At 35.3% G+C, this 22,487-nt stretch overlaps 1 protein-coding gene across 1 annotated transcript in view; it reads right to left on the reverse strand.

The window, feature by feature from the left end:
* The window catches only part of FSIP2 (fibrous sheath interacting protein 2), a 76,446-nt gene that overhangs the window by 12,501 nt on the left and 41,458 nt on the right, over nucleotides 1-22,487 (reverse strand). The window contains exons 17-20 of the mRNA XM_077780266.1: nucleotides 20,056-22,440; nucleotides 8,484-17,992; nucleotides 4,640-5,134; nucleotides 2,546-2,646 (exon numbers count right to left, since the gene is read on the reverse strand). Coding sequence (XP_077636392.1) covers nucleotides 2,546-2,646; nucleotides 4,640-5,134; nucleotides 8,484-17,992; nucleotides 20,056-22,440 — 12,490 coding nt within the window. The remainder of the gene's footprint in view (nucleotides 1-2,545; nucleotides 2,647-4,639; nucleotides 5,135-8,483; nucleotides 17,993-20,055; nucleotides 22,441-22,487) is intronic.

Raw genomic sequence — 22,487 nt, forward strand, 5'->3', positions numbered from 1 at the left:
GAGACCTGCTCCTGCTACTGCTGGAACTGAGGTCCTGCAAAAATGGTTAGATGTCAAATAGTGTGGTATTGGCAGGGTTTTGCTGATCTTCTGGGGGAAGGGGCCTGCAATGCTGGGACTGAGGTTAGCATGGCTGGAAAGGGTGGATCTACTGAAGTATGGGGAGTGCTTTGTGTGAGCAAGTTATGTAAGAAGTGTCAGTGTTCTGCTGGTTCCTGCAGGTGGCCCTTGTTTATGCTGGAGACAGAGACAGAGGAGGCAAATGGCAACTACTAGCTCCTTTGTTCCTGGAGGGGTCTCCCCACGACCCTTGTGTCTCTGGGCTGTGCTCTGACAAGAGCAGATCACTCTCTCCCCTGTCTGCCCTCTGAGTTTTTCAAACAGCTGGTTCTATGCTATATCTGCATGGGCTGTTTGTCATGTTGTCTCCTTAAGGGCAAGGAGTCCACTTTCTAATACCTTCTGAGCTCTATAACAGCCAAGCCTGCTGATTTTTAAAATTCTAGATTTTTAAAATGCTAGTTTTAAGAACTCATGAAATTTGGCTCCTCTTACTCTCAAAAGCAAATAGTACAGAGATTCATCCTCCCCATTTGTGGGCTTTCCCATGTGAAAGTCTATTTTCACACTTTCTGAGCTCTATAACAGCCAAGCCTGCTGATTTTTAAAATTCTAGATTTTTAAAATGCTAGTTTTAAGAATTCATGACATTTGGCTCCTCTTACTCTCAAAAGCAAATAGTACAGAGATTCATCCTCCCCATTTGTGGGCTTTCCCATGTGAAAGTCTATTTTCTGCCCTTCTCTGTGCCATCAGTTCCGTCCCTGTCACAGAAGGCCATGCTCTGTTTTGCTTGTACACCATGTTTTCACCTGTCCTACCTTCTTTCATATTGCTTCTTCCTTGCCTTTGGTTGTGGAGTCTTTATACCAGTCTTCAGGTCATTTCCTGGGTTAATTATGGCTGGCATGGATGTTATCTAGTTGTATCCATGGGACAAGATGAGCTTAGCGTCCTCCTAATCTGCCATCTTCTCAGCTGAACTTCAAGAACTCCTTCTTTGTGATCTGCTTTTAAACATTTTATTTTCCAGGAATGCTTCCCATCATGCTTCTTCTCAGGGCCTTGAATATTCATTATATCCCCCTACCTGTAATTTCTTGCTCTAAGGTGCATCTGCAGTCCCCTGTGATTTTCATACACTGTGGCACCCATCAGCTGCCTTCTGTGATTTCAGGCATAGATCCAAACCATGCCACTGTCTCAATCTATTTAGGTGAGACAGAAGCATTCCCTCTGGCAGCCAACAGGTAGGCCAGAACAATGCAAACAAGTTCCAGTCTGGTCCTTCCAACCCAAGGGAGGGAAGGGAATTGACCCATTTCTTCCCAACTATGTCTTGTCATGTTGCAGAGAGGATTCGGCAAAGGCAAGGACAAATTGGTGGAACTTCCTACTGGTTTGAATATGCCTTTTCCTTGATGAGACATTCGCATGATTGCTGCAGATATCTGACTAGTGGTCAGAGCTCATATGAAGTTGTTTTTATCAGTATGCAGTTGTGTTTTTGTTTGTTTGTTTTCTTGAGGAAAGAAGGGACTGAAGTTTCCCAGTCTGCTGTCTTGCTCTAAATTTACATTTATTTGATGTTATATGTGCCTCTGCCTTCATCATTCATATAAACAGTAGAGAGGTGCCTGCATTACCAGTGTATTTTAAAACAACCATTATGCAGGAAAAACAGGCAATGGTGGGACAGGAATAGGTGTCCCCAAAATAGTGTTAGTGTCAAAAATAAACCATTCCTTTATAGTATATGGAAAGAAATGTAACCAGGCAGGGTTTTCTCCTTTCCTATTGCTTCTCCTATAGTCTTATAAACTTAAGAACAATTTTTAACAAATTTGAGCTCTTCTAGATATAGTTATTAGATTTAAAATCTACAGTATACTTTGTTCTCTTTGTCCTTTATAATTGCCACACACTCCAGACTTTGCCTCTATAGTTGTCCAAACCTGAACTGTCTTTTCATGTAAATGCTCTCTATCCTCAGAGGACTACATCAAACTCTATTGTTTTTTAAGCTTCATCTCTGAATACCCTACCTTACACTATCCCCCTTTCATCTTTGATTTGTTTTTACAGGCAGTTATATACACTGGAACATTTAATTCATGAAGAGAGTTGAGCAGGAACCCTTTGTGCTGATAGTGCAGATAACCTATCTCCCAGGTTAAACAAACAAACAAACAAAGCAAACAAACAAACTCTCAAAATACACCTGTAAATTATTGATCCAAGATACTGCTATACTAGAAAAAATGTAGAAACCAGGTAACTAGAAATGAGAGATCAGGCAGAAGGGGGAAGGCCTTAGGAAATCTCCACAGTGGGAAGCTCTATGTGAGAAGAATATGAAGGAGTGAAGGAAAGTCTAAGACTGAATACTTGCCCAACCATAGTTTTACCTGGAGCCCCATTCTTTCAGTAAGTAATACTTTCATCTCAGATTTCTATTTTTATATATTGCTTAAATTTCACACACCTGGCAGATGAAATAAGATCTTCTTGGTTATATGAAGATGAACTCATAATTCTGTGTATGAGGTAATGTGTTGGTTCAGTACTAATAGTCCTTTTTTCTTTCTGGAAAAGTGAAAAACATTTGTCACATAGAGTTTGACATGTACTTTCTAACCTTATTGGCATATGTTAAGCTCTAATCTACACTACAATGAAAAAAATTTCTAGAGATTACTTAAAAGATGGATGAACCCCATAATTCTAATTAAAAGGTCTCTTTCCTGTATTTTTTGGGAGGGGAATGGCTCAGCGAGGATGATCTATATTATAATATGGGAGTTTGACTGGATTTTAAATATAAATTTAAACCTGGTTTGGGGTTCCTGGACGGCTCAGTCAGTTGGGTGTCTCACTTTGGCTCAGGTCTTGATCTCAGTCTGTAAGTTCTAGGCCTGCCTCAGGCTTTGTGCTGACAGCTCAGAGCCTGGAGCCTACTTTGATTCTGAGTCTCCCTCTCTTTTTGCCCCTTCCCCACTCACATTCTCTCTGTGTCTCAAAACTAAAAATAAACATTAATTTATTAAAAAAAACTTGTTTGAAGAATATTGTTTTCCATTTCTATACATTACAAATATTTTAAATCATATCTTACCAAGTTCAGAAAGGAAAAGAACAGAGACATAACTCTGGTCAATTCAGATACTTTTCAGTTCAATTATCTTAACATATACTCTGATCTATTTGTTGGGAAGTCATGTGTGATTTAATAGCATTATTTTTTATGAGAATATCATTATTGTGATTTTTCTTGAAATCTCAAAAAAAGCTACTATTGGGATTATTGTTCATATAACCCATTTTGAATTTTCCCTATTAGTTATGCTATACCATTTCTTTGGCTATCTATAAAGCCAGCATTTCTGAATATGAGGCTCAAGAAAACTATTCTGCAGACTGCACTTGGTCATGAAATCACACATAGCTTCCCAGCAAATAGATCAGAATTTGTGTGAAGATAATCTACTTGTTAAGTTCCTGAATTGAAGAGTTGTTCTTCTGTTTTCTCTGGTTCATCTCAGCTTTTTGTATTTATCCATGAATCATGTCAATTGGATAATCAATGGAATTGTCTCATCGGGAAATACCAAATCATATAAACTTTACAAAAACATGTTTTGGTACTAATTTTAGGACAGGGCCAACCCCTGTGATCACTGAAGTTGAGACTGTCATTTCAGAGTTATGATATCAGGGACAAGAGCTGTACCCCATGATGATAGTGGACTTTATGGGCTAATTGCAAGGGTGATACTTAAAATATTTTGATTAGCCTTTTAATTTGGGGCATGTTGGCTAAGTCATTTTTAAGAAAAAAATCTGGCCATGTAGCTTGCCCAAAGGACACATAGCTATTAAGGAAGAGTCAGAATTCATACCTAGACAATTTGAATTTGTATGGATCATTTTTTTTACTTCCTCTTATGTTGACCCAATTTCTAGTCATATCCTACCTGTGTAAGTCTTCTTAAAAAATATGTCAATTTTGTGCAGAAGAATGAAACTAGATCATTTTCTCACACCATGCACAAAAATAAACTCAAAATGGAGAAAGGACCTGAACGTGAGACAGGAAACTATCAACACCCTAGAGGAGAAAGCAGGAAACAGCCTCCTTGACCTCCACCGCAGCAACTTCTTACTTGACACATCCCCAAAAGCAAGGGAATCAAGAGCAAAAATANAAGTGGGCTGAATAAAAAAAAATATGTCAATTTTGGCTGTGATTTACCAGCCAAAATACAAAAAAGACTGGAATTTATTAAATAATATATTTAAATAATTAGTTTGCATTTCTTTTCAATGATTTCCATTTTCTGTTCTCCTTGGGCTCCTAACTAATCTAGGTCTCTTTCAATTATCTGCTTTCTCTTAGTTGAGTTTCATGGTTTCATCTGTTAATAATTTCTTTTATACTGTAATTATTATCAGGCTTAGGAAGAGAATGGAACAATATTAGTATTCTTTTCTAATTAAGATACATTCATGGACAGAATTTCTGAAGATCTCTTTTCTTTCTATAGATATCTGGTCACTGACAGTTATGTTTCTCATTCACCTTACTCTGTGGCTTTTTCTTCCAAGAGTCTGTTTCAGTCATGGTTGTTGAGCACCTGGACATGTCAAGCTCAGCAGTAGCTCTTTTAACTTTTCTCTCCCTAGGTACTATTTTCTGATTTGAGGTTGCTTCAGAACTTTCAATATTTGCACTGGATGTGGACTGACAACATTTGCTTAAAGAAAATATTTTTTTCAGGCTGTTTGTGCTTAGTGTCGGCTTGGGAGAAGCAACTTTGCTTTCTACTGGCTTCGTGACTTCTTTCACTTGGTCTTCAAATTGTTCTCTGAAATATTCTTCTTTTACAACCTCTCTTAAAACAACTTCATCGTCAGACATTAGTTCCTCTTCTATGGTACTTTCTGAATCTTCTTGATCAATATCATGAGCTACAAACCGAATGATAAGATCTTTTTTGGTCCGAACATCTTTTAAAAGCTCTACCTTGGTGATATCAGGCTTTCTTATATTCTGAAATGAATTTCTGCAAACAGCCTGGAATTGAAGGTAAAATGAATATTAAAAACCAATGCTTCAATCACTCTTCTTGTGGTTCTATTGTAATATAGCTATTTTAATATGATTTATAGTTTCAATTTAAGTAGTATTATCTTCAAATGCTACTACTTGTATAAAGAAACAAATGAAAGTTATAAAAAGTATTTGTCAGTATCTAGCATTTTTTTAATATTTCAGAGATCGAATTAATTTATTCCCAAGTACAGAAGAAGGTCTAACATAGGTTTCCTTCTAGTCTTTTTCTCTTTCTTTCTTTCTTTCTTTAGCTTAAATTTCATAGTTTGTTACATCATAATTTACTTTTTGTTTTTTCATTGACTTTGAAAGTTTGGGGGACAGAAGTAGACACTATACTCCATTTTTCCAAAATTCTACATAGGTAATAATAGAGAACCCAAATGTACATACTGTAACAAAAAATCAAGGTATTGTCTGATCTTGGCTTTTTAAAATGATGAATATCCAAACTTGTGAAGGTCTTTGACACCTCAGTCCCTGTTCTTCCACTCCTGATCCTTTGGTTATATTTTCCAAAAGAATATTCACTACATAACTCTTAATTTTTTTCTTATCCTCCCAAGTCAAGTCAATGGAAAAAACTTTCCATTTTCAATGTTTAAAGACAGATCAAAGAAAAGACAATTATAATTAAATAACACAATTTCTCTAATCTCTGTAGCCTTTGATGATGCCACAGAACCTCCAGACTGATTTAGTAATCTTAGACCTCAAAATCCTTTTGTAACACTGTGATCTAGTTTTTCAGACAATGGTGCCCTAAAAGAATATCTTCCATGGAAACAAAATATAGAAACAGCTTTTTCAGGAAGTTAAAGCACAAAAATCAACTTTTATTTTCAGTGTTACTAGAGGGAACTAGTGGTTTAGAAAATCAAAATATAATTCCATATGGCTTTGGAACTTGTTATTATATTATATATAGTTTTAATATGTATACACCTAGTGTGTTGGGAATTTATAGTAATCAAAACAGAAAACAAAGCCCTGACATGGAACCAACAAATGTCTAGGTTCTTTGATTTAATCTATTGTTCTTTTGTCTCTTTTCTGTCCCTATGCTAAAGATAGATAGTATTAGAACGCAGATTGCTGCAAATCATATGTCTTGATAAAGTTCTATGTATCTGCTTTTTTAAATATGGTTTTTATTTTTTAAGATGGCTTTTCTTCCCCTTAAAAGGACAGGGGTAATTTTTTTTTTTTTTGGTATAAATATTCTCTTTCCTGCTTCGTGTGGTCTATAAATGACTTAAATAAAGAGAGGCATTAACTAAGAGTAAGATTTGTGACAGACAATACTACAGATAATTAAAAACCTATTTTAAGTAAGTTACTTTTAAGATCTTACTATTTAAGTAAGATCTGTTCACACAAATCTTACTGCAAGGGATTACTTATGTATAAATGAAGACTACTAAGCAATATGCCAATACAATGAAGAGAACACATACGGAAAAGTAAATCTTAGAGCTGGAAAGAACCATCATCTGGTCCAAAAAGTTTAGGCCAAAGAAGATTAAATTAGTGTCTCAGCCCATGGTGATGTCAGTATTTGAGTATGAAGACATAAAGCACTAAGTAACATATCCTTGCAGGATAGTACTGGCAAAAAATTCACCTAAAGTTTATGCTTCATGGAGAATGGTTCATTCTTTGCTCATTGTCCAGGCAACAGATTATATCCCTAAGCATATCCAGTCTTCTAATGAGTGAACACCATCAGTGTAAGGGGATTGGCAAAAATCAGTGTGACTCTATAGGCCTGACAATCCCTTTGTCCTCAGTGGTATAGTGGTAAAGTCGTGATTAATTTAATTTATTTGAGGCCCTAGTATGGAGCTAATTTAGGGCAGAGCTAGGTCCAGTTTCTCAAAATGGCAGCATTAGGGCAACTGGATCTTGAATATGGATAGAAGAGGAAACTAGGTACTTATGGAAAGTGTAGAATAATTGAGGAAGTCTAATACAATTAAAGTGAAATGATAGGAAACAAGTATAATCTAGCATTTGTAATGTAATGTTTGTTAATGAATGTTCCTGAAAGTAAGGAATACCACTGCTGTAGAGTCGTAAGTTTGAGGAATTAAAAGTATTTTAGATGGTTTTTGAAACCTCATATATCCTGATATTCTATTAACTAGTCTTTAAAAACTGCTTTCGATATTCACAATAAAGAACTAAAAGAACTACAGGAGATTGTTTCTTCTTAATCTGCAAATGAAGATTATAATTTCAGTCATCCTTATTTTACTGTTAAGGATATTTCACTGTATTTCTGTTCTTTAAAAAATGTTAGTCTAACACGAAACGATGCTCAGCATCCCTCCTCATCAGGGAAATACAAATCAAAACCACACCGAGATACCACCTCACGCCAGTCAGAGTGGCTAAAATGAGCAAATCAGAGAACTCGAGATGCTGGCGAGGATGTGGAGAAACGGGCACCCTCCTACACTGTTGGTGGGAATGTAAACTGGTACAGCCCCTCTGGAAAACAGTGTGGAGGTTCCTCAGGAAACTAACAATAGAACTCCCCTATGACCCAGCAATAGCACTGCTAGGAATTTACCCAAGGGATACAGAAATGCTGATGCATAGGAGCACATGTACCCCAATGTTCATAGCAGCACTCTCCACAATAGCTAAAACATGGAAAGAGCCTAAGTGTCCATCACCAGATGAATGGATCAAGAAGATGTGGTTTATCTATACCATGGAATACTACATGGCAATGAGAAACAATGAAATCTGGCCATGTGTAGCAACGTGGATGGACCTTGAGGGTGTTATGCTGAGCGAAATAAGTCAGGCAGAGAAGGACAAATATCATATGTTTGCACGTATAGGAGGATTAGGAGGAACTTGACGGAGGAACAAGGGGGAGAAGAAGGGCGGAAATGGTGGGGGAAAGGGAGAGAGGCAAACCATGAGAGACTCTTGAATGCTGACAAAAACTGAGGACTGATGGATGTTGGGGGGAGGAGGGATGGGCATGGAGGAGGACACTTGTGGGGATGAGCACTGAGTGTTACGTGGAAACTAATTTGACAATAAACTATTTGTAAAAAAAAAAAAATGTTAGTCTAAACTGACTTCCCTTGGAAAACTAGCCTGAGACCATTAGAGTGAGCCACTGAACTGATGTGGCAAGTCCCAGTAAATCATGTGACTGCATGAATGAGCCTGTGCAACCAGTTCTCCTATTGGGCATGGAATAACAACAAAAAATACGTTCCCATTGGAGGAAGAAATCAAAGGACAACCACTATTTGCTTATGGATTTGCTACTGGCTTTTGCACTTACCTGGAAGGGCTTTACATCCAGTCGTCCCACCTTATTCAATGAGATGCGTCTTTCTTTCTGTATCTTTTCTATGTTAGATGCTTTTAGTAAGGGGTAGCTTCTCCCGCTTATTGATGCTCTTCTCAGTTCTGTTAGGCTATGTCCAGTTTTACTCAAACACTCCACCTTGAGTTTCTCAAGAGGTTGGGTTTTTATAGAAAGTACTGCTAAGTGTTCTGAGATAATTTTTGGATCTATTTTTATTGCTTTCTTCCCAACATGTGGAACTATTTTAATTGGAAAATTCTCAATTGAATCTTGATATGACTCTTCGTCCTCTAACTCAGGGACTGTATCAATAGTCATATGCTCTTGTGCCTTTTGAATAATTCTATTCACATCTAGATTTCCAGAGAGATTAGCATTTGAATTCTTTGTGCTAACTGTATCTAATGGAAACTGTGAAACTCCGTTAATAATTAAACCAGCCACTTTTTCAGGGAAAACAGTGTTTCTATCTTTTATATCATCGTAGACTTCATTATCATTTCCGGAGTGTTGCAGTACGTTACTGTAAATGGAATCAATAACCTGAGAAATCATTTCTATGCTTTCTGGATTTAAAAAGTATTGCTCAGGATCAGCAGCAACAAGATTAATGTTACTTTGGGAAATTTCAGCTGTCACTGATTTTGTCAGTTGAGATGCAATTTTATTTAACTCGGGCTTTGATAAATTTTTTGCATCTTTGCTTGAGGCACTTGGCAATCTTACTATTTTAGCCAAGAACAAGGCCAATGCTTCCTCTAAAAACCTGGCATCTAACATCAACCCTTTTTTGGATGAAGACTTTTTCTGGGACTTAAATTCATCAACAATTGTGACCACTTTTTCCATAATTTTGACAGCTTCCAGAACTAATTCTGAACTTGATGCTTTGTCCTCTACTTGAGGTTGAAATTCAGAATTGGAAATTTCCTTCACCATTAAAAAACCTATTATATCAGAGAGGACATTGCTCTTACCCATCAAATCTTTAAATATAGAACTGTGTGAGCCAGAGTGCTTTAAAATGCTGGCATAAACAGAATTAACTACCCTTTCAATAGTTTCGTTGTTAGCTAAAGGTACAGTAGGCAATTCCTTGGCTGGTGGTACAAGTTTAATCTTACTTTTGGAGATAAATTCTTGTATTGAATTTAGTATTTTTGAGCTTAATTTTTGCATGTCAGTTTCTAGAGATTTGGTTCTTTCCTTATCCATTTCTGGAAACACAGATAAAAGCTTTGATAAAAACTTTACGGCAATTTCTTCTATTATGTTATAAGGCAGTATATGAACACGTGATGGTTGAGGCTGGTCAGCATCAGCAGTTTGGATAACATCTTTAAGAATATTTTCAACAACACTATCAACTTCTGCACACTGATGTGGAGTTAGCTCTCCAGAAAAATAGTTTTGCAATTGATTGCCAGCCACTTCTCGCAGAACTAAGTCAACGATGGTTTCCGAAAGAATTCTACATCCACTGGCTACACAGGTTTGTATTATCTCTTGTGATCCAAACTGTGACAAGAGATTATTATAAATGGAATGAATCACTAATTGAATAATTTCATCATCATTTGGATGTAGGGATTCCACATATTGTATAGTTATATCTTTATCATTGGAGATTGCTGTTGTAACTGTACTTAATAACTTCATTTGAAGGAAATCCAATTCTGTGAAACCATTGTACTCAGACGTTTCTACTTCAGTGTTGGATACTGTTAAGAAAATTTTGGATAAAAGAGCAGAAATCACATTTTCCAAAAATTTGTGAGGCAGCTTGATGGTATATGGTGATGATGTTTGACATTCTTTGCTGGCTGTTTGTGCCACTTTTCGGACCTTTTTAACAATATCTTTAAATTCCAGAGGCAAACATGCTGAAGCTGGAACCTCATCACAATGTATGAAATTAAGCTGATGTTGAAAAATTTCATTTATCACTGCACTGCTTAGTCTTCTTGCTAAATTTTCCCCATTACTCTTTATATTTTTACAAATGGAATCTTGAGATCCAAATTCCTTAAAAATATTACATACAGAAGAATGAACAACTTTGTTGACCAATGCTTTATCAATTGCTCGTATTTTCTCCAAGAAAGATATCTTATTTGATGAAGGTTTTCTAGTCATTTCGTGCATATGTGGTATTCTATCCACTGTTATTTTCTTAACGTTGGATGCGGTTTCATCTGTAGTTGATTCTTTTTGCTGAAGAGGTGTTTTAGGAACTGATGACACTTTATCTACAGGTGGAAAAAACTGATTTCCTTTATGTGGCCTAAATACCTTAATTTGAGCATCTGAAAATTCCTTTAACAGTGAGTGCATAAGTTTCACAGCTGTGTCATAAAGTTCGGCTTGATTTTCATCATCCCTTACATTTTGACATCTATCACATGTCTGTGTTTCTGATGAGGAAGAAAAGATCAATGTGTTAACCATGTCAGTGATAATATCTTCTAAAAATTTAGCAGGAACAACTCCAGGCTTAGTTTTTGATGGGTACTGAGGACTGTCTGATTTACTGGGTTCATTTTTAATCTCCTTACTTTTTACTTTTTCTGTTTTCTTCCCTGTCTCGCTCTCTCTCTTTCTTTCTTCCTCTCTCTCTCCCTCATTCTCTATTTCTTTCTTTCTCTCTCTCTCCTTGACAGAGAGACTTTTGTTAATTGAGAGGGATGGATCCTTTGTTGAAACAGACTGTGTAAAATCTTGACCAACTTCTTGAATTACAAGCAATGTTGTATCATTTGGGAGACTGTGGAGTTTTGAATCATCTGATGATTCTGGAGAAGTGTGTATTTCTAAGACATTTTCATAAATGTTTTCAGTGACATTTTGAACATACTCATAATCTGAGTATTGTTCCTCATTTATATCTGTTTGAGATGAAGAGTCTTTTCCATCCTCATTATTTGGCTTTTGGGTAACTGTTTTCAAAGAATTCTCTGTTGTGGTCCTTGTATTTCTTGCTTCAGATGCCAAAGATAACTGATCATCTTTTTTAAATGTATTTTCTCTTGTTTTGTCAATCTTCTTTTCAATGTTTATTTCAAAATTTGGTCCAAGTATTTCCTCCTCAGATTCTTTATCAGCAGTAGTTACTGGAAATTTTGTGTTTATATTATTATATTGTCTTTTCTTGTGTTTTGAAACTGGTATATTTTTCTTCTCAATGTCATCATTTTTTAGAGTTACCCTCAAATCTGGCTCCTGCATAACTTTACTTTTCACACTCGTAGTTGTAAAAGTAGCTCTTGATAAATTCTCATATTTTTTAATTGAAGTTTCCATTTTATTTTCTGTCTCTTTGTTTGTCACACTTGCAGCTGATCCTGATAACAGGTTAACCATGTCACTTTTCATAATTCTAGTTGCAGAGGGAACTATTGGATCTTGGATGTCACCTTTTTTCATTGAGGTCTCTTCAGTTTTGAAACCTTTCTTTCTACTTTTTGCACCTCTGTCTATTTCCGAAGTGTCCAACACAGTTTTCTGGTCTATAATTGCAGAAGTGTGTTTATATGATTGTTTTGGTAAAGCAAGTTCATTCCCTTTTGAACATTTGCTTATCTGTGTAGAGGTTTGCTGTGGTAGATGCTGAACCCTTTGGGTGATGTTATCTGGATTTAGAAATGAAAAGAAGATGGAAGACCAGTCTCCTGAAAAAAGTGGTTGAATCTTGAAAGCAGAGATTGCCTTCTGAGCTAAAGCAGCAATCATTTCTATTACAATGTTACTTTTCCCATCCTTCTGAATATCATTAGATCCATACTTTCCTATGAACTGATCATACACAAAATTGGATATTTTGTCAACTGTTTCTTTATCAATTGGTGGAAAAGAAAGCATTTCCTCGGCATTTGGTAGAACTTTAATTTCACTTTTCCTAAATTCTCCTATCAGAGAGTTTGCAAATTTTATAGCTAAGCCAATAAGGTCTGGCTCTACCATTTCTTTTTTCTTAGAATCTTCATTAATACTTGGAAGAGAATAAAATTTACGAACAAGCTCAACGATTACATCTTCCAAAAATGTAGCTGAATAAAGAGCAGGCCGTGTTTTTTCTTTACCAGGTTTGCTAAGTACAGACATGTGCTCATAATCAGATAAGTCACTGGAAGATGATTCTTCACCATGTAAAAATGGCTGCAGATGATGATCTACAATTTCTTTCATGATGAATCCAGCTATTTTACTGAGAAATGAGCCTCCTTTTTTGTCTGTGCCTTTCTGTACTTCAGATTGAAATTCCGATTTCTTCAAAATATTATTACATATAGAGTCAACCAAATTCTCAATCACTTCTAATTGTATATTTTCTGCATTCTCCTCTGCTATGACAAGGCGGATCTCATGTTCAGAAATTTCTTTGATAATTTCATTGGTCAGTTTTGACGTTGCATCTACAAACTCACAATCGGATGCAACTTCTTTCTCTTTAAGTTCACTTTCAGTGTCAGTTGAAGGGAAGATATGCACTAGCAGCTTGTATATAATATCTTCCAAAAGAGAACGAGGCAGCACAGTAATACATGAAGGCAAAGTATGGCTATCCTTTGTGATGACATTGAGCACATTTGTGATGATATTATCAGCTTGAGGGCAAGAATAGGAAGAAGCCACTAATTCTCCTGAAACTAATGACTGCACTTGATAATCATAAATTTCCTCCAATAGCAAATGATATATTTTTCTTCCAAAACCAATAGTGTCACTTTGTATAGCCCTGTATACTTGAATCAGAGATTTATATTCATCTAAAATTTTTTCATAAATGAGGTTGACTGTTTTTTTAACAATTTCTTTATATCTTTCTGAAAAACACATATCGTCATCAAAGTTATCTGCAACTAGAATCTCAGATGTGGTAAGCTCCAAAACAATCGAATTTACTAATGTTGTAACAATACTAGTAATTTTGACTTTTACTGTATCTGGGTTTTCAGCAACCAAGAAATTGTGTGAGAATGCATAAAGGAGTTTACATAAAAGCTCAGAAATTACCTCCTCCAAAAACACAGCCGAGTTCACAATGAAAGACAACTCTCTTTGTTTAGGATCTGTTGCTTTCTGTTTATAAGTTTGATCAACTGCAGCTGAAATAAGAGTTTTATCTCCAGATGAAAATGACTGAAGATGGTGGTTAAAGATTTCTTTTATTATAAAACTTGCTATTTTTGAAACAGGTAAGTTACTTATTCCTTTTTTATCTCTTTTAAGAGATTGATACAGATTTGAATGTGAAAGATCATCATAAATGGAATCAACCATAGACTGGATATCTTTTTCTGAAATCATACTTTGTTTTTCATTCCCATGTTTAATAATGCATATTGCATGCTTTGAAATTATTGAAATAATTTCGTTTATTAGTTTTATGACTGTATTACTTAAGTCTGATTGAGAGGTATCTGGGTGTTCTGTCCTGGAGGCCAGTGGAGTCACCTGAGATATAAGCTGAGTGACAATTTTTTCCAAATGAGTATGTGATAACATGGTAGTATATATTGTTGATGCCTGCCTTTGATATCCTGATTTGGTAATACTACACTGAACTCTTTTTATTAAAACATTAGTATTGAGTTTGGAGTGTAACTTAAAAGGAAACTTTCCTATGAGGTTTGGATGAATTTGGAAATCAAAAGTTTCAGCAAGGATGATTTTAGTTATCCTTGATGCCAATGTTTTTGTGTCATTTAGAAAATCTTTATAATTTCCAGGCATTATTTCCATTTCATATTCTTGCAGAACTTTGCTGTATGCTGTGTCAATAATGTTCCTGACTACATCTCTCTTTACTGGAGGCAAACACAATTCTTCCTCAGCATTCTCTAGAATGCTAACTTCAACTTTTGAGAATTCCTCTGCTATCAAATGAATGAGTTTTTCAGCTTTATCAAACAGTTCTTCTTCTGAATCTCTTACTGATTTTGTTTGTACAATGCCTAACACCCTGTGGAATATTTTGCTTAAAACCCCACAGACAACATCTTCCAAGAAAGTTGAGGAATAAACACTGGCATAAAACCACTGTTTTCTTTCATCATCAAAATATGTATATGATGAAGAAGGTAATAACTTTCCATCCACAAATGGCTGAAGATGTTGTTGACAGATATGTTTAATGATAAAACCTGCTATTCTATCAATAAGAACATCATTACTGCTTGTGATATTTTGCTCAGCTAATTCTTGAGACTCAGAGTTTTGTGAAATATTTTTGACTACTGAGTCAACAAGGTGCTGAACATCATCTTCTGAATAAACAGACTTGGTTTCTTCATTTTTTGAAAATCGAATTTCATGTTGGGAAATTTTCGTCCTAATATCACTGATTATCTTTGAAGCAATTTCATTGAAATTCATTCTTGATCTGTAATTTGGAGTGTCTCTGTCTGGAACAATGCTAGGTGTAGAAGGAAAGATTCTAGATAATAGCACTCTTATCATGTCTTCCAAAAATGTGTATGGCAACAAGGTGTTATATGGAGATAAATTCTGACTTGACTTGTTAGATTTACTGATGGTACTAAGAACATCCTGAACAATATTCTCAACCATTGAAATTGAAGAGGAAGATGATGACACATCCCCAGAAAATAGAGGATGAAGAAGGTAATCTGAAATAGCTGCTAAAATTAAATTTGTAATATTTTCTACAAAAATATCACTGTCTTTAGACTGTTTATCAACCTTAGGGTCTAACTCATGTTGTTTTAAAACATTTGTATAAATCAAGCTAACGAGCTCATCCACAATATCTGTATCTGCAAAGGTGTAAGGTTCTTTGTCATCATATAGAAGGTGAATTTTAGCTTTGTTAAAATGGTTATTTATTGAGCTTACTATTTTTTGGGCCATAGTTTCTAGTTCAATTTCAGTGTTATGCTTTGGACTAAAAATCTTTGATAAAAGTCTGGCAACAATTGCCCCTACAAATGTATCAGGATAAATACCTGAGGGTGATGGTGTGTGGGGTTTGTAGGACTCTGTGACTTCATTGAGAATCTGTTTAACCATATTTGATATTGCATCCAGTGGAGTATTTGGACAAGGTAAACCTTCTCCACACAAAAATGGTTGAAGATGATTTTCAATAATCTCTTGGATAATAAAACTGGCTATTCTGTCAATCATAATTGGGCTTCGGCTGACTATACTTTTCTGTATTGAAACAAGAGAATCAGATATTTGCATAATATTATGATAAACAGTATCCACCATCTTCTGAAGGTTTTTTCCAGGAAATAGATATTGATTATCACATATAGTGAACCAAATTTTATGTTTTGAAATGGCTGATATAACCTTATTTATTATACAGGTAGACATTTCATTGAAATCTGAACTCATGAAATATTTGCTTCCCAAAGAGGAGGTCTTTTTGGGTGAAGGAATCAGTTGATATAAAAGTCTTCTGATGATGTCTTCTAAAAATGAATGAGACAACATGGTGCTATAGCCTGTTGAAGACCTGGTCTGGGAAGTAAATTTTCTCAAGTTATTTTGAACTTTCTGCAATATAATTTCAGCTTGTAGAGGGTAATATGAATTTGGTATGAGCTTTGTTCTGAAGCAAGATGGGAGTTGGTAGTCTATAATCTCTAACAATATGCTGTTAGTTATTTGTTCTGCTATCGAGGTATTGTCACATGCCAGATCATCACAAGTCACTTTCAATTTATATTGCTGTAAAACATCATAATAAACTGAGTCAACAATTCTACTAATAGTTTCTTTATGGATTGGTGGAAAACACAGCCTTTCTTCAACATTCCGTAAAACAGTGACTTGTGCGTTATTAAACTCATTTACTACATTGTTGACAAATAATGTATTCACCTCATTGAGCCGGCCCTCAGTGATATTTTCATTTTTTCCCCACAGTGAAGTAGAGAGATTAAAAAACAGTTCTGAAATTATCTCCTCCAAAAATGTGGCTGAATACACACTGGTATTTATATCTCCTGGATATAGCTTATTATGGAAGGGTACTGCATCCATATACTTTGTTCCCTGTCTTTTGAGAGTTGACACAAAAGTGGAATTTACCGAATATTCCTTGCCAAATGGTACTTGCTTTTTGGGGCTAACCCCACTGAGATTATTCAAGGATGCTGTCAAGGCATTACTATCAGAACTCATGAATCCTGAAAAGGCTTTACCTTTTCCGAATTCTGTTAATTCTGGCCTTTGTGCATTTATGAAGCTAGATTGTATTTCTCTTCCCGTGTACTTCAAATGCTTGTTTGCAAAAGGTGGGCTTTGGGGGAGTTGTGTATTGTGACATAATTTGTCCATCAATGATTTAACCAAGCTGTGGGAAATGATAGTAAGCATCGAGTCTGATGATAATAAATCTTGATCCATTTCTGCCAGATCTTCCAAAAAGTCTGACATATAATCTCCTTGAAATTGTTCACAGTCCATTGCTCCCGTACAATAATCAAATTCTTGATCTTCTACACTTTGCAGTATTTTTAAAAGTTTACATTCTTCTGCTGATATTTCATCAGAAAAAGGGCTATTATCAAGAAAAACAGTGCTTGTGCATTTTTCCAAAAGTGTTCTGATAAGTTTCTCACACACGACATTGAGAAGAAAAACTGATTTGGGGGTGAGGCCAATGTTATTTCCAAGTACTCTACTACTTTGCTGATCATTTGAGGATGAGAATGATGTTCCTGCTTTTTTATCAGAATTCATAGCCTCACCTGGATATTCATCTGGTAAAAATAAATCTAAAACAATATTAAAAACTTTATTGACTACTTCTTTGGATTCAGTCGTTTTTAGACTACCAACCAGATTGTCTAACTTACGTGCCAGATAATTTATTTTATTTTTTTGAAGGAGATTATCTGTTTGGTAAGTAGATGATTTCCAATTTCTGGATCCTTTCTGTCTTTCCATGGTATTTGTTTCATTGCCAATGGGCACGCTATTTCTCCTAAGCATGGAAAATGATTTTTTTCTTCCATTGCTTTCAAGGTGATGGTTTATTCCTATTTGTCTGGACATTACATGAATCACTCCTGTTAAAAGATCCTGAAAGAGATTATCAAAGTCAGCAGCAGCTACTCCTGGGCAGTAGATGTACTTTGTTTTTAAAGGAAACATTTGCTGTGCAATGTCAACCTCTATAATGTTACTGTTAAAGAGGATTTCAGTGATGATTTCGGAAATACTTAAAGCAAGTTCCCCAATAGAAATTGACCTACTCTCAAACATTTGAGAATCAATTGAAATAATCCTGTTAAATGCTGCATTTTGGCTTTCCAATGCTTTCTCTTTTTCTCTACTATCTTTTGTGTTACCAGAAATGCTTGAAGTTAAATGGCAAATGATAGACTCAGTGAGATCTTCACAAAATTGATTAAGTGAAGAATTATTATATATACTTCTTAGAGGCTGTTCCAATTCACATTTTTTCCTTGAAAATGTAGAAATAATGGATTTCTTCTCAATGGAAGCTGAAAAAAAGGATTATTTTTAGCATGCACGAAGAGAAATATGTAAAATTCAATATATTGGTAATTATTTACAAACAAATTTCACCTATGGAATATCTCACTAAAGAAAAAGAAAACCATAATCAAGAAAGATACTGGGTTTTCTTCACATATTTATTTCCTATAGAATCTTTTTTTTCTCACCTGTAGAATATTAATTTTAGCCAGAAAATTTAGAAAATAATCCTAAAGAATTCAAGTCTCCCAGTCAAGTGCTGATATCTGTCTTGCTTAAATGGGTAAGGGCTCTAAGAAGCTGCAAATCATACGGAGAAATGATTTCCAAGTTTAATATTATAATCATGTCTGCAGTGATCTCTAGAGAGCTCACGTAATTATTATTTTTTTTTAGTGAAAACATTTAATGTTAGGCTATTCATTACCTTTAGGATGTGTTGTAGTAATGACTTGATTGAAATGGAAATGTGCTAGAAAGGCTGGGGATAGGTTATAATGTACTTTAAACCCTTGATTATAATTTGTCACAACTGTACCCTTTTTTTCTATTCAACAGAATGTATACTGAAAATCATATACCTACTTGGGATGGCCAACTTCTTGGAAGCGGGATCTATAAAAACACACTATGTTTCCTCAAAATATCCTCAAAATGTAATCACCTATTATACCTCTGCATGTAAACTCAGGCAAAACTCTGTGGAGATGGAAGCTTTAAGCCTAGTTTTGACTACTAGATGGGATTTGGGCATGTTGAGATGAAGGGAATGAGGAAAAAAAGAGTTCCAAGAGAAAGAAGGAGCAGGAGTAAAATCACTAGAGTCCCTAAACATGTCTGGAAATAGAGAATAGATTGGATAGAAAGGGACAAATAAATACCAATGGGATGAATTCATGAATCTTCTCTCTCTTTCTCTCTCTCTTGCTTTTCTTTATTATTCCCTAAATTTAGTTAGAATATGTTTGGAGAAAGTCTGTTTATGAGCTTGAAATTGCAGACACACACTGTCCTCTTGAAAGAATGCCAGTTTTGGGGCACCTGAGTGGCTCAGTCGGTTAAGCGACCAACTTCAGCTCAGGTCATGATCTTACAGTTTGTGGGTTAAAACCCTGCATCAGGCTCCATGCTGACAGTTCAGAGCCTGGAGCCTGCTTTGGATTCTGTGTCTTCCTTACTCTCTGACTCTCCCCTGCTCACACTCTGTCTGTCTCTCAAAAATAAGTAAAAAAATGGTAAAAAAAAAAAAAAAAGAAAGAAAGAAAGAAAGAAAAAAGAAAGAATGCCAGTTTTAAGGATGAGAAATGACCTCCCTATGCAGGTGGATAGGACTGATAGTATGTGTTCGGCTATTTGGATGATTGGTAAGTGATGTATCTGAACTGATACACGGCAACTAATTATTGGAAGTATTGACCCAGTTCAGGGCCATTTCAGTATTATTAGATTAAATTTTACGAAATTGCCAATAATTAACTGGTTTTAATATACAAAAAAATGTCTATTACATATGATTCAACCTCTTAAAAAATGAGTGGAAATAACTTTGCGAAGATATGTTTAGACTTTAAGGATTGTAAGAATACTAGAATACAAACACAAGTTGGGTAATACCTCTGTCTTATAAATCATGACTAATAATGGCAAAGAATTCAACCGTACACCTTGGAAAGAGGAATCACTAACCTTCAATCAATGAACTGTGTCTTTGGTATGGGTATAAAAAAGTCACATAAAAAAAAACCCTTTCAGAATGCTGTGGAACTTGTATCTTATAACCAACCAAAATCCTCTCCTTTGAAGTAAACCTATTTTTCTCATCTGCACATATGGAAAACTGAGAAACAGACTTGTTCAGATTCAAACCATGTATACATTAAACTTTTTCTTTTCTTTCTTTCTTTGTTTTTGTATCCTGATATATATTAAGAAGTAATTAAATATTCCACCTCCAAGGCTATTTTCAGAAAAACAATAAATGCAGCTTCTTAGAAGAGCTTTTATATATATATATATATTTTTTTTTCTGAATTATGCCTACTTTTAAAGTAGGTTATTTCTTGCTTACCTCTAGTTTCAAAGTTCTTGAAATATGTGACCACAGATGAGGTGATATGTCTGGCTACCAAATGAATTTCATTTGGACCCAGCTCGTGATCAGCAAAAGGGATGACTTTAACTTCCTTCAGGGTCTTTATCTTTGGGTACCTTTTACTTTCCCATTTTTGCAATAAAGAAAAATCTCCTCTACTGGCTTCAGGTTTTTTATTTTCTTCTTCAGGTATACAGCTGGTTTTATTATCCCACATTCTCCGTAGCCTTTTCTCCTCATTCTTTTGTGCAGATAATATAGACAAAGAGTTTTGCTTTGATATGAAAAATGGTTTCATTGTTTCCATGTTTTCAGTAATGTGTGGTTGACATGGAAAACCATAGCTTGATAGCACAGTGTTGACAATGTTTTCTGCAGCTAAACATATTTTGAGTGGAGAAACAGTTGTCTGAATTTGGTTTGGCTCAACTGGTTTTAGAGTTTCATAATGAAATACTCTTGGATTTTTACCTTTTCCTATTTCTATGAATGACATGACTTGCTTTAACGCTGCTTCGGTGGATTCATTTGCTTTCTTACACAGTTTTTGTAACACACTGCCTTCAGGAAGAGAATTATTTCCTTTCATGGTTTGGTCAAAATGACCAAAGTTCGATTCCCTGGGGCTGTAGTCTTGTACTGTGTTTATAAAGCATGATGGTATATTTTTTGAATCAAGCCTTTCCATTGGCTCTGAGCTTTTAATTGTATCTTCTACAGAGGCTTTGGCATAAGAGAGTAAGTTTGATGAAGACTTATGCTTTTTTTTCATATTTTCCTCTGAATAACACACAAAACTAGGTACACTGTTTTGTGAAGGATTATTCCCCAAACTAACTTCCTTTAACTTTGACATGGGCATTTTCATATTAGTTGCCAATTCAACCTGATTAACAATATAGGTATTTTCTGCTCCATGGAACAAACTTTCCTTTGGAAGCTTATTGATATGGGTGCACTGGTCCATCAGTGTGCCGATGATCTCACTTGCTAGAACAGTCTCTTTCAATGTGCTAACTGAAGATGGTTCCACTCGACTTATTTCTTTCTCTAGCTTATTCTTAATTATACCAAGCATGCCACTGACAATTTTAACAGCATATGTAAATAATTCTGAATGGAATGAGTGAATCTGTAGAAGAGTATTCTGTATGTCTTCCTTGGAAATACTAGAATTTGAATTGGGTTCATCAGAAAACGTTTTCAGTGGTTCTAATTTTGGCAACATCTTTTTGTTTAATAGTCTCTGTTGGACCGGAAAAAAGTTTTCTATAGGCATTTTCACTATTTCAGAAAACTCATATTTAGAGATATATTTAAATTGCAAGTCTACAAATGACTCTAAAATGTTTAAAACCCTTTCTACAATTTCTCGAACTTGGTTGCTTGAGCCCAAAGAAATTTGGTCTATTGTCTTTGTGTTAGATATTGGTACACTGCTGAGGATGTCCTTGATTGGCAAAAAACACAGCTGTAATTTTTCAAACAGCATTTCAATAATTTCTCTTCCAAACATATTAATTTGTGCTTTGGTGTCTTCAACTCTAGTAGAGGCTACTTTAAAATGATTATAGAACCTGCTTTCGCAGTCCTTCAGATGTGGCAAATTTAAAAATGAAAGAGAATGTTCTAACTCTTTTGCTTTTATTGGGATTTCAGTCAAAACATTTTCAGCTATCTTCATTAGTGTATACTTTTCATTTTCCATATCATTTGATTCTGTTTGCCATTTGTCAAACAATTTTTTAAATATACCTTCTTTAGGAAAAATCTGTTCTAGTTGTGAAGAAACATTTTCCAAGTAAAAACATGCTTGTGATTTGGCGAGATACTCTGCATCTGAATTCCCCTGTGTAAGTCTGAGATCGTCCACATGGGAGTGCTTAATTGGATAAGCCAAATTCTGGTTACTTGTAGCATATAATCCTTGCAAAACTGTATTAACTATTTTTTTTGCTGCCATGATTTGATCAGATGGTAAAGCTTTAACATTTAACATTGCTCTAGCTTGCTTCATCTTTTCAAATTCTTTCACAATTGTTTCCAGGATATTACTTACTATATCCTTGGCATACATTTTTAGTTCTGAAGTGGGCAATTTCATTTCCAGTAAGTTTTGGGCATCGCCTGTTGATAGGGTGTGTGGCAGCCCAGTGGTGACCTTGGACTGATTGCCTTTTGGAGTCTTTTCTCTAGGACCTAACTTGGTCTTGCTCTTGACCTTAGCACCGCTAGGTCCTAGGTATGATTTTGTTTTAAATTTAGGCAAAAGAGTAACTTTTGATTTTGCTTTTAAACTTGTTTTAAAATCTAGTTTAGGGCTGGCCTTGGAGCCCACTTTAGAACTGTGTATATTTAGAGGTTGTACCTCATCAGAACAACTTTCAGGGGACAAAGTCTCTTCTACA

The sequence above is a fragment of the Crocuta crocuta genome, unplaced genomic scaffold, assembly GCF_008692635.1.
Source record: "Crocuta crocuta isolate KB4526 unplaced genomic scaffold, BGI_CrCroc_1.0 scaffold38, whole genome shotgun sequence".
In the NCBI taxonomy this organism is placed as follows: Eukaryota; Metazoa; Chordata; class Mammalia; order Carnivora; family Hyaenidae; genus Crocuta; species Crocuta crocuta.